Source organism: Nesoenas mayeri, assembly GCF_963082525.1.
Source record: "Nesoenas mayeri genome assembly, chromosome: 19".
NCBI classification, from domain to species: Eukaryota; Metazoa; Chordata; class Aves; order Columbiformes; family Columbidae; genus Nesoenas; species Nesoenas mayeri.
Window position 1 is genome coordinate 6,245,486 of NC_137568.1, and position 13,983 is coordinate 6,259,468.

Here is a 13,983-nt window from a genome sequence, read left to right on the forward strand (position 1 = left end):
CCTTCCAAATCTAATTATTTTTATGAAAGTTCTTCATGCTGAGTGCCCTTTGGAAACATTTTTCTTTAGAGGATTCAGCTCAAAATATCATAATCCTTTTCTGAGGATGGAAGGCAGAGGAAACCCATTTTGTGTGAGATGGGAATAAAGCGATTATGTGACTCCAGGAGCTCTGGGCTTGGTAAAAGCAGAGTTAAGGAGAAAGCTGCTTAATCTGAGTAGAGAGGGATTCGAAAATCTTACCAGCAACATTATCAGGAAGGCTAGACTTGCATACATGTCTACTTGCATTAAATTCTCAGTAGGGTACAAAAGATGAGGACTGTGGTTAAACGAAAACTGAAAGTGGAATTGGGCTACAGACACAGCCCAAGAAACCAACTTTGAGCTGGGCAAGAAAGTCCTGATTAAAGTGGTTGAGAATGAATGGTAAGTGCTAAAATTAGGGTCTAAAAAGCAACTACAAAGAAGAGAACTCAAACACGGCAAGGGAAGTGTGTGTGCGATTGTGTGTTCTTCCAGAGCAGGGAAGGGAACCAGAGAGTAATGAATTCTATCAACAACCAGTTAAACCAACTGTCTAATCCCGCTCTAGGGCTGCCAGCAGTTGTAGGTAGAATTGCTGTAGCTGGTATTGGCTCAAGGACTGAGGTTGGCGCTGTGGATTTAAGGATTCCTTCTCTTCTGATGAATTACCTAGATATCAATATAGTAACAGGCAACAGTATTTGGGTTTTGTTTTCCTTCTAATTACACGCATGTATGTTAATGGAACACTATTATAGTTGCAAAGTTAATCACTATACATCAGATATACTGAAAAAACATTTCACTTAACTTGTGTTGACCTGACCTTTCAATAGTTGATGTTTCTGAGGATGGGAAAGCGAGCTGGCTGTGAAGCTGGGTGATTACCCAGGCTGCACGGGTCATAAGTCCTGCTGTTCCCTCACGTCTTGGGCTTGACTTGGCAGCTCTAACATTTATTGTCAGAATTGACTTTTTGTGTGTGTTTGATTTTTAGTGTGTTTTACATTTTCTAGAATGTAACAATGGGAATTGGATGCAGCTTTTCATTGTTGTGAAGCTTTTTGTATCTATAGTAGTTTCTATAGAGAATCTGAAAGGGTTTTATGAAAGCCGTTTAAAGTTTTTTCAATAATTATAAAACATGTCCTATTGTATTATTTCATTCAGCTGCATCTCATTTAGGAGACAGTGTGTTTAAGTAATCTTTTTGTTGCTTTAAACCTAGAGGATTTAAGTCTTTGTAGTGGTTTGTGTTAAAATGCACACCAATGTTCAGTCTGTCCTCTCTCTACCTGGACGTTTCTTTTTCAGTATGTATATTGCTGGCTTTCCTGAGTATACACAGCCAATGATTGATCATTTAGTTAACATGAAGATCAACCACTGGGATTGGTAAGTTCATAAAGTCTAATTATTAATACCCAGGAGCTGACTGTTCTGCATATCATGCTTTCCTAGATTATTTTTGTAGATTTTGCTTATATTGGAGTCTGCAATAGCATTTCACTGAAGAAAACTGGACAAGTAGTAGCTGATGTCATCTATTCCTCCCTAACATACTGTCATTTAAAACACCTTTATTAATTTTGTCTTTTTACCATGACCTAAATCTGTTAATAGATTAATAAAAGTCATCTATATGGTGTATAGTGTATGGGGGTAAACACCATCACCATACAATTATCATAATTAAAGTAGATTTCATGCATAGAGATGCTGCTTAGTCATATTCAGTGTTCATGAAGATTAAAATATGTACATATAACACAAATGAGATTATATCAGTGCTGATACTAGTTTGCATCATGAGAAATAATGATAGTTTACTGCAGTGTCCCTGCCAGTACACAGAATGAGCCCTCAGGTTCCACCATCCACACTTGGGTTTTTCTTTGTCACTTTCAGCAATGAGTTCTATTCATATAGCTAAAAGCTACCTGTAGGCTGGCTGTTTGGTCCACTGTTTTGTTTTGTTGCCTTTATTTGAGGGGGGGAAGCATACAATGGACAGACAATATTGTAATTTTTAGTAGTGCTGCGATCTTTGTTTGGGTCAGGAGTCCATTCCTGACATTATTTTCTTTATTTTAATGCACTAAATTGCTAACCCAAAAAAATCCAAAATGTTTTTTTTACATCTTCAGCGTTATTCGAGAACTTTCAACCAAAGCGCTGCATAACCTCACTCAACAAGCTCCTGAATACATGGCAGATGTGGGTAGGTAACAAGTTCGTTCTGCGTACCGTGCCGTATCAAGGGTTCTAGCTTCCGCAACTAAAATGTATTAAGAAAACTTCAACATGCACCATGACTTAATAAAAATTAAGATTTCCCCTGCGACTTAAGAGAGTATAGTGACACCAATAGTTTTACCAGTTTTCAGATTTCATGCAAAAATTATAACATACAAAAATTATACATGTGAAAATTATACCGTACGGATCTTTTGCTGTCTGGGGACTGGACTTTAGTTATCCAGCTACACTGGACCCTACCAGTTCTAGGTAAATAAATGGGTGTAGTTCTGTTGCAACAATTCCGGCAGGTAGCCCTCAAGTTCCCAGCTTTTGTTTTGGTGATAGAGCTTTGATGTTGTAAAGGGTGGGGGGATCTGTTTTGTCTTGTCCAGTCTGACATCTTCAGAGGAATTCCTTTTTGACTGATGTGTGTGTAATCAAATGTTTCTTAGCATGAATTCAGGATCCTTCGCTCAGCCCACTCGGGATGCTGAGGATGTAGTAGCTGATTTTCAGAGTGGCTGAGACAGCAGCTGACAGCCCGGTGGGGCTGCAGGTACTGATCTGACCTGCGCTCCTTGCAGTGGACTAGGAAGGTGACAGTTTATATGGAAGTAAAATTCCATGGAAGAACACGCCTCATTTCCCTTACCGCTCAGCCAGCCTAATAGCAAGTCTTGTTATTTTATTTACTCCAAACAGGGAGCTGGCTGTGAGTACAGAATTTCTTGGTGTGGTTGAGTGTGCTTTGTCAGAATTCACTTATATTTTTAAAACTTGGTTTCCGTGTAGCGGGCAGGATATAACAGCCAGACTTGGCAGAAATGGTTTTACTGTGTTATTTCTAAGTCAACATGTTTACATTTAGAACTGTGATCTGTCCCTATGTTTTGTTTAAAAAAATATGTATTATTTAATCTCTTTCAGTTTTGCCAAGACTTCTACCTTTATCAGTGGGCACAGATCTGCACACTCGCCATGGGGCAATTCTTGCGTGTGCTGAGATCACCCATGCACTGTGTAAACTGGCAGAAGAGAATAATAGGTACAAATGCAAGATTATCTTGACTATAAATTATCCTTTCATGTCTGGTCTATTGAAAGCTTCCTGAGTATAATTATGGAAATCTCCATCTTACTGAACTTCTTTTCCATTGAATTTTTGTTTGTTTTAATCAGTCATGCCAAGCCTACAGATTTTTTTTTTGGCAATGTTATTAAGTCTAAATTCATCATCAGGAATGTGTGATCATTTACTGCCTCACTTTGAGAGTTGAAAGTTATCATTTAAATATAGATTAAACCCTCTTTCCCTATAAGTATGCTGTCTTCTGGATGAGGGGACAGTCTTATTGAGTTGGACTGATTTAATTGTTGCTGCTGAATTCTGGTCCAGATATATCTATATATTGGTGTATGTGTACACACACACGTTACATATAGGTGATGTAGCCAGAATAATTGACAAAATTATTTAGAGATGTCTTTGCTTTAGTGCTTTAATTAAAGAAATGAGCCATTTACCTTTTCTTTCACAAGAATCACATCTGAAAAATGGTTGAAAATCTTTATTGCAAAAACCAGAATTTGGAAGCAATGTTAGCAATAGAATTTTATACTAGTGTAACTTAAATTGGGATGAACAGCTTTTTAAGGTCAATGCAATGGAAAACAAGACTCCAGAGTGCAAACTTCACTGAGAATAAGTACAGTTCTGCAGGATTCATAGATATATGTACACTGAAAAAATATACGTTGAGAAACAGACTGACTTTCTGGATAGTTTTTCTTCTAAAAGTTGAATAATTAGTCTCTAAATAACCTTTATTATTTTACTTCTGAGAACATTCCAACATCGTCATACAAAGATATCTAAAGTGGTGGCAATAACAAACTCAGTGTTGTCATTGTTAATTCAAGCTAAATGTACTAAGATGAATTCAAATAATAGATGTCAAAAGTATGCACTGATTTTCATGGCTTCAATTATTGGCAAATAGGAATTTTATTTACCAGCAGCGTCTATCTAAAGAATTTGAGTTAAGAGTTGAAAAGTTAGAGAACAAGAGGCAGGACATTTTTAGTAGCAGGAAATACTTGAAATGGATGAAAATATCACCAAAGTGTCAGGAGTCCAAAAGTACAACTAAACTGAGAAGGGTTATTGGTGTATTACTGATTAAAATGTTCTTAATAAGCTATGTTCAGTTTTCATAGTCCTTTAAGAAGGAGTTTGCTACATGTTAAGGAAAGAACTTATGTTACAATGTTTGCTGAACTGTTTCAAATATTGCAGACTTCAAAATCAAATTATTGGTTTCCTAATCATGCTATAAGTAATTTTTCTTCCATGACTTCGTTGTACTTTCAAACAGAAAAACAGTTTTTAAAATGTTGTATACCTTTACAGATCTGTAACTCATTATTTCAATGAAAAATCCTTGGAGGGACTTAAGCAGATCCATCAAGAGGTTTGTAGCACATATAAATGTATCTTTTAACCCAGTATGTTGTATTACTTTTAAACAAACATTTACAATTAAAACAGTTGTTCCCACCTTCCTCTCCCCCTTGGCGACAGCAAACAATCTCACAAATAGGAATTTGGATGCACACTCCAGACTGTGACAGCTGGGTGTCCTTGCCCATGTGTCTTGCTCCAGTATAATTTTGTGTTTGGTCCCTTTCTTAGCAAAGCCATTTTCTCAGATGCTGCTTGTTACACTTCTGAAATACCACATGGGGTTTCTCTTTGTTCTCCTTCTGTTCCTTCGCCCTTTCTGTCCTGTTTCCTGGCCGTGCAGGTACGTGTGTGGCTGTTGCCTTAAGGTGACCACACTCACACAGTATCACAGTATGTTTGGGATTGGAAGGGACCTCAAAAGAGATCTCCTAGTGAGTCCATTCTGTCCCCCTTTTCCTTTCTATTTTACCTTGTGGGATTTCATTGCTGTATCCTTACATCCATAATTTACCTGATTATAGACCCTGCAAGTCACATTCTGTATTTCAGCTGATGCGTTGTCCGTATCTCTGCTTATGACAAGTGAAGTTATGTCCTGCTCTTAGCAATTTCAAATGCTTCTACAGAGATAATCTTACCTAATGTAGCTCATGCTGTTTAGACATTGCATGCAAGGAGGAAAAATGAAAACACTTGTATCAAACAAACCCTGCTAATATTAATGTTTGTTGCTTTTATTTTTCCCCTCAGCTTTCTCGTCGTCAATTGTACAGGTAAGAAAATGGCCACAAAAAATTTTATTGGGAAGGATGAATTGGAAATAATGAAAACGTTGGGATCCTCGGGTGATTTTTGGTTTGTACGTGTGAGTTAAGCCCCGCAGAGCCGGGCAGTCTCTGGCGGCTCATGAGAATGCCAGCACACGCATTCCTTCGTCGCCCTACTAGAGACACTGATGTCACTTATAATGGTTGTGGTTAGAGAGTGCGATTAATGGGAAAGTGGTAAGTACTGGCCTCGCTGCTGCGATAGAGACTGTTAAAGAAAGGAAGGAATGTGAACCAGAACACACTCACTAATCCATGGCTTCAGCGGTGTGGAATGGATTTCTTTGCCATTATTCACCTGTGCTGCAGCACTTGTAGGGTTCATGTAGGTCTAGAGAAATGACCTTCAGCTAATAAGTTAATGAGTCCAAAATTTATTTGTTTGTTAAAGGAGCATCTATCTAAATTCTAGACTTACTTTCTTCGCCCTGTGCAATGAGTAGGCCAGGAGTATTACGAACGGCTCAATGCAATTTTTCAGCTCTTGCGCCAAAGAAAATGTAAATGAGTTTTCACTGAGTTGTTTTTCATTTCGTATTTATTGAAGCTTCCAGGAAATAAAGGGAGTTTGCCTAAGTAACTGTTAAGTAAATGTGAATTAAAACTGGTATGTGACTTCAGAGTTTGCTCTTAAATTTAAGGAGATCAGAACATAATTAATGAGTTGTATTCCCTAATGATTGTATATGTGAATGAGGGGCTTTTTCTGCTTTAACTGACAAATTCTTTGAGGTTTTGGGTAATTTAATTCACTTATTTGCACATGACATATCTAGAAACAGTAAACTTAAGTAGTTCTTTTGTATAATTATTAATTATAAATTAAAGAATTTTTACGTAAGTATTTGTATCCTCCAACTATCTGAATACAAGTCAGAATTTACTTCTTGAGGGTCATACATCCTAATGTGGAACTTCACTCCACAGTCAGCTCGTACTGGCAGATGGCTTTAATGCTGATACTGTATATTAGTGTCTTTGTGGGTGGCTGTCTTGGCTCCCATAAATTCCTTAATGTCAGGGTGGAGCTTGGGTGTAATTTGTTTTTGTCATAATGTGCACTTCTTGCACTTAATGGTATTTATAAGATGCCTACAGAAATGTTTTCATTCTAGATAAGACTTCTCATTTGACTCCAAGCAAAATTGATTCACTGCTGTTTAATACTTAGGCTGAGACAGAGATGTCTACTGTAATCCATATTTTAAAATATCGGTATGCATAAAATATTTTAAAATAGGACAAGAAAAATAAACTAGGTTATAAAAACAAACCAGCAATTTGAGTATTGCTGGGCAAGCATTTAGTGAAACAAGCCAAACTTGTTTCGTGATGAGTAATTATTGCACATAATATTCCGTAGATTTCCATTTGAGTAGTTGCTACCAGGAATTTGCAGTGTAAAAACATCTTATAGGGATGTTGAAAACCTGTGCGTTTCATTTGTATTTCTAGTTTTTAAACTGCATTAACAAAAAGCATTAGGCCACCATCTCAGCTGCTTATTGGATATTTTGCTTCCACTTCTGGCAAGATAATAGCTGTCTTTTTTTCAGAAATTGCATTGGCCTATGAGAAAGGAAAAAGGAAGTAAAGCATAAAAATGCTGTGATTTTCTTCTTGTAAGCTGCAGTTTATAAACTTCAGGCTGGAAAATGGGTCCTGAGTTTCTTGTTTGTCTCATGCTTAGAATTCCATTGAATCTATAAGGACCTCAAGTCAAAAAAGATGAAGCCAAAGTGCTGTAAGGGAGACCATAATTCAACCAACCATCTTACTTTGTATAGCAGCTCTTGTAATGTCTTCAGCCTGCTTTTGAAGGATGGCAATGAATTACCCTTCAGACAGGACACAGACCATTTTGAGTTATACTGTGCAGTTTCTCAATTTTGAGTATAGTTGAAGCAACCAAGTTTCTTTATACTAATGGTAGAAAATCCTCTCTTCTGCTGTATTAACATATATATTTTTTTGCGTGCAAGCATCTTTCTCTCTTCCTGTATAAGTCCTTTTCTGGGTTTACCATAGTAAGCTGAAAAAGGAGAATGCAAGTCCAGGCACATCAGGAGGTACTTCCTTCCATTAGTCTGGATTCTGACACATTTGAAGCACCAGTTTGTCTGGAGGAGCTGGTTGGTTGAAGCATTTGCATGTGCACTTCCAGCTGAGGATCGTGCAGTGAGCCTGCTTTTCTCTATTAAATGGGCACTAGTCATGGCACGTCATATGCAAACCATGCCGCTTGAGCAGAGTGTTTGTCCATTGTGCCTGTTTTGTGCTATACGGCTTATAGACTTACAAAAATAGAGCTATATTTTATTTGCTTTAAACCTTACTTTTATAAATAAAAATGTAAGACAAAATCTTGTGGCATCTGTTGCCTTAAGTTGTCTTACTTGGAATAGGAAATCAGTCTGCCCGTTTAAACACAATGTTAATGGTCAGCCTGCTTTATATTATGCTTCTACTGAACCAGCATGGTTAGTGTCTTTTTATTGTAACACGTATATTTCTGTAGTGCAGCTAAGACCTTTTCCTAGTTCTCAATAGGAAAAGTTCTCAAGAAAAACGGATTTTTAATAGTAGTTCTGTTAAGATTCTTTAAAAATGTATCATCTGATATAAGGTACTTGATTGAGTATTCTGCTGAATACGCGTTCAGATTTTTTTTTTACCTCCCTTGTAGCCAGTCCTGAGTTTGATAATGTCTTAATACACAGGGTTGGGTAACAGGATAATTTAGAGATGGATGTGGAAGTGCTGCAGATAGATATGCTGGGCTCCTTCCAGGTAGTTGCGCTGCACATCTGTATTTCAGCAAATGTTGTATTTCTTGGGCCTTGGGGGTTCTGGCTGTGACAGGATGCACAGGGTTCGTTAGTGACTCCCACCCTGGGTGATGCAACGCGCTGCTTGCCGAGTTTTGCTCTGATCTCATTCTTGTAGCACATGAAGAGACTGGCTGCGGGTATTACATGGTCAGCTGTGGCAGATGAGCAATTGTAGCTTTCAGAACAGTCGCCAGTGTAAGTTGGACTGTCAGCTTCAGGGTGTCAGCTTTTCCAGAAGAGTAAGGGAGCCCGTAGGTGTTGACAGGTGCAAGGCAACAGAGAAACTCCTCTCATTTCAAAGACCTTTAAGGTTGCAACTAATCTTGATGGTTTCAGGGCAAATGTGTTTCGTGGCACTCATCTACATAAAAGAGTTTTTTAGGCATAGAAGCTTAATCAGCAAACAATTCTAAGCTCGCAACAAAACTACTCTTAACAATTCTTCCAAATTTAAGTTATGTTTTTACATCCAGTAGTGTGGTGGTTCTAGGAGATTGTGCTATACCATGTTCTGAAGAGTCAAGGTGAAATTCTTTTGCTCTTAACTGATGTCAGGGGAAAAGTCTTATAGTCTTCTGGTGTACAAAACATGTACAGTCAGTCTATGAATTTACAGTAACCTAAAAATAGGTGTTTGTCAGCTGGGTATAGTTTATTCTCTGCATCTTCAAGGGAAGACCATAAAAGCTTTTTTATCTATGCACAAAGGTATCTCCCTCCTCTGTGTATAACAGGTTGTGATAAAGCCATGTTGTACGTCCAAAACCCGATAAGGTACAACCCGAACCTTTTAAGGTACTTCACTTCTATTTGGGACGGGATTTCTCATGGAAAAAAATTGGTTACTGTTCATAGCGAGATGAAGATACCTATTCAGCAGGTGCCGGAGTCGAGTTACGACGGCTTTTAAATCACCCGCCCTTGCTGCGGTAACGCCCACTGCACGTCAGCTGCTCTCACAAGGGCTGCCGGGAGCTGCCGGGTCTCTTGAGAATGAAAGTGCCCAATTGAGAGAAAAAAAAACCCAAAAAAAGTCTTCTCTGTACCTCGAAGATTTCGCTCAATTGGGACCCGCCGAGCTGCCTCCGATCAGCTGATCTCAGAAACTGAGATCATCAGTTTGCTGATGACACCAAGCTGGGAGGAGTGGCTGACACGCCAGAGGCTGTGCTGCCATCAGAGACCTGGACAGGCTGGAGAGCTGGGCAGGGAAAAATTTAATGAAATATAACAAGGGCAAGTGTAGAGTTTTGTGTCTGGGTAGGAACAAGCCCAGGTTCCAGTGTAAGTTGGGGAATGACCTATTAGAGAACAGCGTAGGGGAAAGGGACCTGGGGGTCCTGGTGGTCAGCAGGGTGACCATGAGCCAGCACTGGGCCCTTGTGGCCAGGAAGGCCAATGGTACCTGGGGTGGATTAGAAGGGGGTGGTCAGTAGGTCAGAGAGGTTCTCCTGCCCCTCTGCTCTGCCCTGGGGATACCACATCTGGAATATTGTGTCCAGTTGTGGCCCCTCAGCTCCAGCAGGACAGGGAACTGCTGGAGAGAGTCCAGCGCAGGGCAACAAAGATGCTGAAGGGAGTGGAGCATCTCCCGTGTGAGGAAAGGCTGAGGGAGCTGGGGCTCTGGAGCTGGACAAGAGGAGACTGAGAGGTGACCTCATTAATGTTTACATATATCTAAAAGATGAGTGTCAGGAGGATGGAGCCAGGCTCTTCTGGTGACAACCAATGATAGGACAAGGGGTAATGGGTACAAACTGGAACAGAGGAGGTTCCACTTAAATTTGAGAAGAAACTTCTTCTCAGTGAGGGTGGCAGAGCCTGGCCCAGGCTGCCCAGGGGGGTTGTGGAGTCTCCTTCTCTGCAGACATTCCAACCCGCCTGGACACCTTCCTGTGTAACCTCATCTGGGTGTTCCTGCTCCATGGGGGGATTGCACTGGATGAGCTTTCCAGGTCCCTTCCAATCTCTGACATTCTGGGATTCTGTTTTTGTGGCTTCCTGGAGACTGAGTATTTGCAATTGAATCTCTTCAGCAATTCCAGTAGTTTTAACTTGAGATTCAGGTGTTTATAAAAACATAGATGCTATTCACTTCTTAAACAGCTTCGGTTATTGTTATTTCCATAATCTTAAAGATGAATTCTGAATTTCTCACAAAAAGCAGCTTTCAGATAATTTAAAAAAAAATACGTAAAAGAACCTTGAACTTCTGTATGCACTGAAAACAGCACCGTCATTGGTTCTGTTTCAGGCCTACATAATTTTGAAATAGATACCAGCATTCTTAGGTCAGTAATCGTAATGCATTGGTTCTATAAGAAATTATACATTTTGGTTATATTTTCCACAAATAATTTGCGACTCACCTTCAGACATTTCCAGGAGAGAAGCATTGCTTTGGAACCGAACATAGGAAGGAACATTTAGGAGCTCATGGAAGCTGGGCACCGCATCAGTCACTTTACAAATTGAATTAATAATGAAGTCTTGAAACAGGTACATCTAATAATGTGATGCAACTCGTGGATGTGTCTTTGGAAGAAAGAAGAGAGAATACTGACTGTACAGCAAAATTCAGAATCTCTGAATTAGGTAGATCCGTATCTTTTTAATTTAGTGAAATACTGCAGAGCAAGATAAAGTTAATAGAAAGATGTGCATCATGTTTGACAAACTAAACACCGACTGAGGAAAGATCTAGGATTATGATAGAATTCTCAGTTCTTGAAATATGTATGAGCTGTGGAAAGTAGAAAAGAATTTAGATATATTGAGGGACATACTGTGATTAGGCAAGAAATAACTTGAAAACTGTTGCAGAGAACAACACACGGTACACAGTGCCTTCAAAAATAGATTTGATTGTAGTTTCTGTGTTACATGTAGATCTTACTATGCAATCACTGCCACCATTTTTCATGCTTGCAGAGGGACAACAATCCTCAGTGAAGCTGTAAACTTTGAAATTAAATTGAGTTGATGTAATGCCAAAGGAAGGGAGAGCTGACAAATTATTAGCATAAGAGTAGCTTTAAGTCAGCTTTAAGGCCTGACTTCCTTATTGGCAGAGTACAGAAGTGGAGAAGAGGAGCCTTTATGACTCAGTCCTTGCTTTGTAGTTGGAACAGAAGTCCGTATCTGAATCCTTGCATCAGCAGACTATGTTGCACAGCAAACAAATTGCCCAGATCATTATTTTATACTCATTTGCAGTAAGACAACAGAGAGATGGCGAGGAATGGGTGAGGACAAAATGAAGTTAAAAGGAAGGTTGAAGAGGAAGCAAGCCTTGCCTCATCAGTCTATTTTTGCCAGTCTCAACTCCTGGCATCAGGTCTTTGTTTTCAAATTTAATTTTTTCAGAATCTGGAGGGCAGACAACAAGGCAGGAAGGTGGGGTAGATAATACCTTATCAGCACGGGGATGTATAATCTGTGCTTGTTTCCTATGATGATAGACTGAGCTGTAGATTATTACATTGAGCTTAATATATTGATTGTCGAAAGCTGAAGTTTCCCCAACTAAAGGAAGTGCTGATCTACAGCAAGCGAGAATATTGTGGAGCTGGCGTCTGCATTACCTGACAAACCAATGAGAATGTTGAGCGTGTTACAGGAGGCACCTACTTGTATGGAATAGAAAAACTTGTTTAAAATGTTGAGGCTTTTGAAGCTCATATAAAAGGATAAATTGGAGAACAAAGTTCTAAGAGTTGTTAGGGTTGCTAAGTTTGCCTTCTGAGCATAGCTACTAATTTTATTGTGAGGAGGGAGGAGGAGAGGAGGGAAGAAAAGGTTTGGGGAAAAAAAAATGCCAACAACACAAGCAAACAAACAAAAAAGCCTTTGTTGTTCTTCCCTCTTGCTGGGAGTTTCTGCCAGAGCATGGCCATCCAAACAGGTGACTAAGGGTTTGGCACACCTCGGGGGGAAACACTGCAGCACAAGTGAAGGGCGATGTGAATAAGGAGCTGAGGGAGGAAATACCCAAAGGAAGGGCAGGAGAGGGGTCAAAGGTTCAGAAAATTGAAAAATTAAGCCACAGAAGGTGACACTGAGCAGAACACCCCAAGCAGTGCTCCCGGCACCTTGGGGATATCCAGGTAACCAGCAGCCATCGCTCAGCGGGGTGAGGAGACGTCTCTGTGCCCGGAGACATGAGAGACTGGAAAATGGAAACAGGCCCCGCCGGTTCCAGGACACTTCTCCCTTTCCCCACTTTCTGTCCAGTTCACACTTTTCTCCTCCTAGTGCTGTCAGTGCCTGGTTCAGACAGGATAACTGGGCTGGGTAAGCCTGAGGTCTGAGCTGGTGGGACCATCCTGATATGACAGGGTCTGAAGCATCCTAAGCCATTTGTTTCTTGCCCTTTTCGATGCATTGGAAGTTTTTACCCCCTTGCTTGTGGTGGTGAATGCAGAATCACCTGGGAGGCAGCTTTAGTGGGGAAGGAGCATGTGAGAAACTTCGTAAAAATGGGAACTGCTAAGTGAAGTTTCTATTTAATCTTCCAGAGATGATGATTTTGTTTAAAAATTGCATGTGATTGCCTTTCGGTTGTGTGAGCCACAAGCTCATAGAGGCTGTATCACTGAAAATTCCCGTGGCGAGTCCCACAGGTTTGGAATGCTTCTGAAGCAAGTGAAAAGGCAAATGATCTTCACTATCTTTTATTATTCACATTAAAAATTAGGAAGAACGGAGCTGTATTTTTGCAAGAAGATAGCTTAAATACCGAGGAAGGTTTTGTATAAATCATGCTGAAGTCGAAACAACAGTTGATTTCAAAAGAAGGATGTTAGAGGTGGTCAAATACAAAACTGCAGGAATTTTGTGATCTGATTTCATTCTGAAATGGTTTTGAGTTTTTCCTTTCTCACTGGGCCATGCACTCAGATTGCTTCCAGTAGGTTATTTTCTGAAGGCTGTTTCTGTTTTGCAGGGGTTTAGGTGGAGAACTGATGAGACCAGCTGGTAAGTATTAGACCTGTGGTGTGAAAGCAGAAAATGGGCAGTAACTAATTCTTCCATTTACTTTTTTTCCACTTTGTTTGCATGTATTGTGTGGAATGTATAAATAGAATGTGCACAGTAATTAAAAAAATGCAAAGTTTGGAGGCCAATCGGAAAACAGGTCCACCTGAGCATTGGCTATGTCCTCTTCAGGAAAGACAGGCCAGCCAGGCGTGGTGGTGGAGTCGCTCTGTGTGAGAGAGCGACTACAATGTATTGAGTATTGTCCAGGCACGGATGAGGAATGAGTTGAGAGTCTGTGGGTGAGAATTAAGGGGCAGGCTGGCAAGGGTGATACTATTGTGGGTGTCTATTATAGGCCACCAGATCAGGGTGAGGAAGTTGATGAGGCCTTCTAGGCAATCTGGACATCCATAAATCCATGGGTCCAGATGGGATGCACCCGCGGGTGCTGAGGGAGCTGGCTGAGGTCGTTGCTGGACCGCTCTCCATCATCTTTGCTAAGTCATGGGAAACGGGAGAGGTACCTGAGGACTGGAGGAAAGCAAATGTCACTCCAGTCTTCAAAAAGGGCAAGAAGGAGGACCCGGGTAACTATAGACTGGTCAGCCCCACC

At 40.2% G+C, this 13,983-nt stretch overlaps 1 protein-coding gene across 1 annotated transcript in view; it reads left to right on the top strand.

The window, feature by feature from the left end:
* The window catches only part of TBCD (tubulin folding cofactor D), a gene marked incomplete at its 5' end in the record, with an annotated part of 114,882 nt that overhangs the window by 68,597 nt on the left and 32,302 nt on the right, over positions 1–13,983 (top strand). Inside the window, 6 exons of the mRNA XM_080356512.1 lie at positions 1,342–1,422; positions 2,175–2,248; positions 3,196–3,313; positions 4,679–4,739; positions 5,483–5,505; positions 13,336–13,367. Coding sequence (XP_080212638.1) covers positions 1,342–1,422; positions 2,175–2,248; positions 3,196–3,313; positions 4,679–4,739; positions 5,483–5,505; positions 13,336–13,367 — 389 coding nt within the window. The remainder of the gene's footprint in view (positions 1–1,341; positions 1,423–2,174; positions 2,249–3,195; positions 3,314–4,678; positions 4,740–5,482; positions 5,506–13,335; positions 13,368–13,983) is intronic.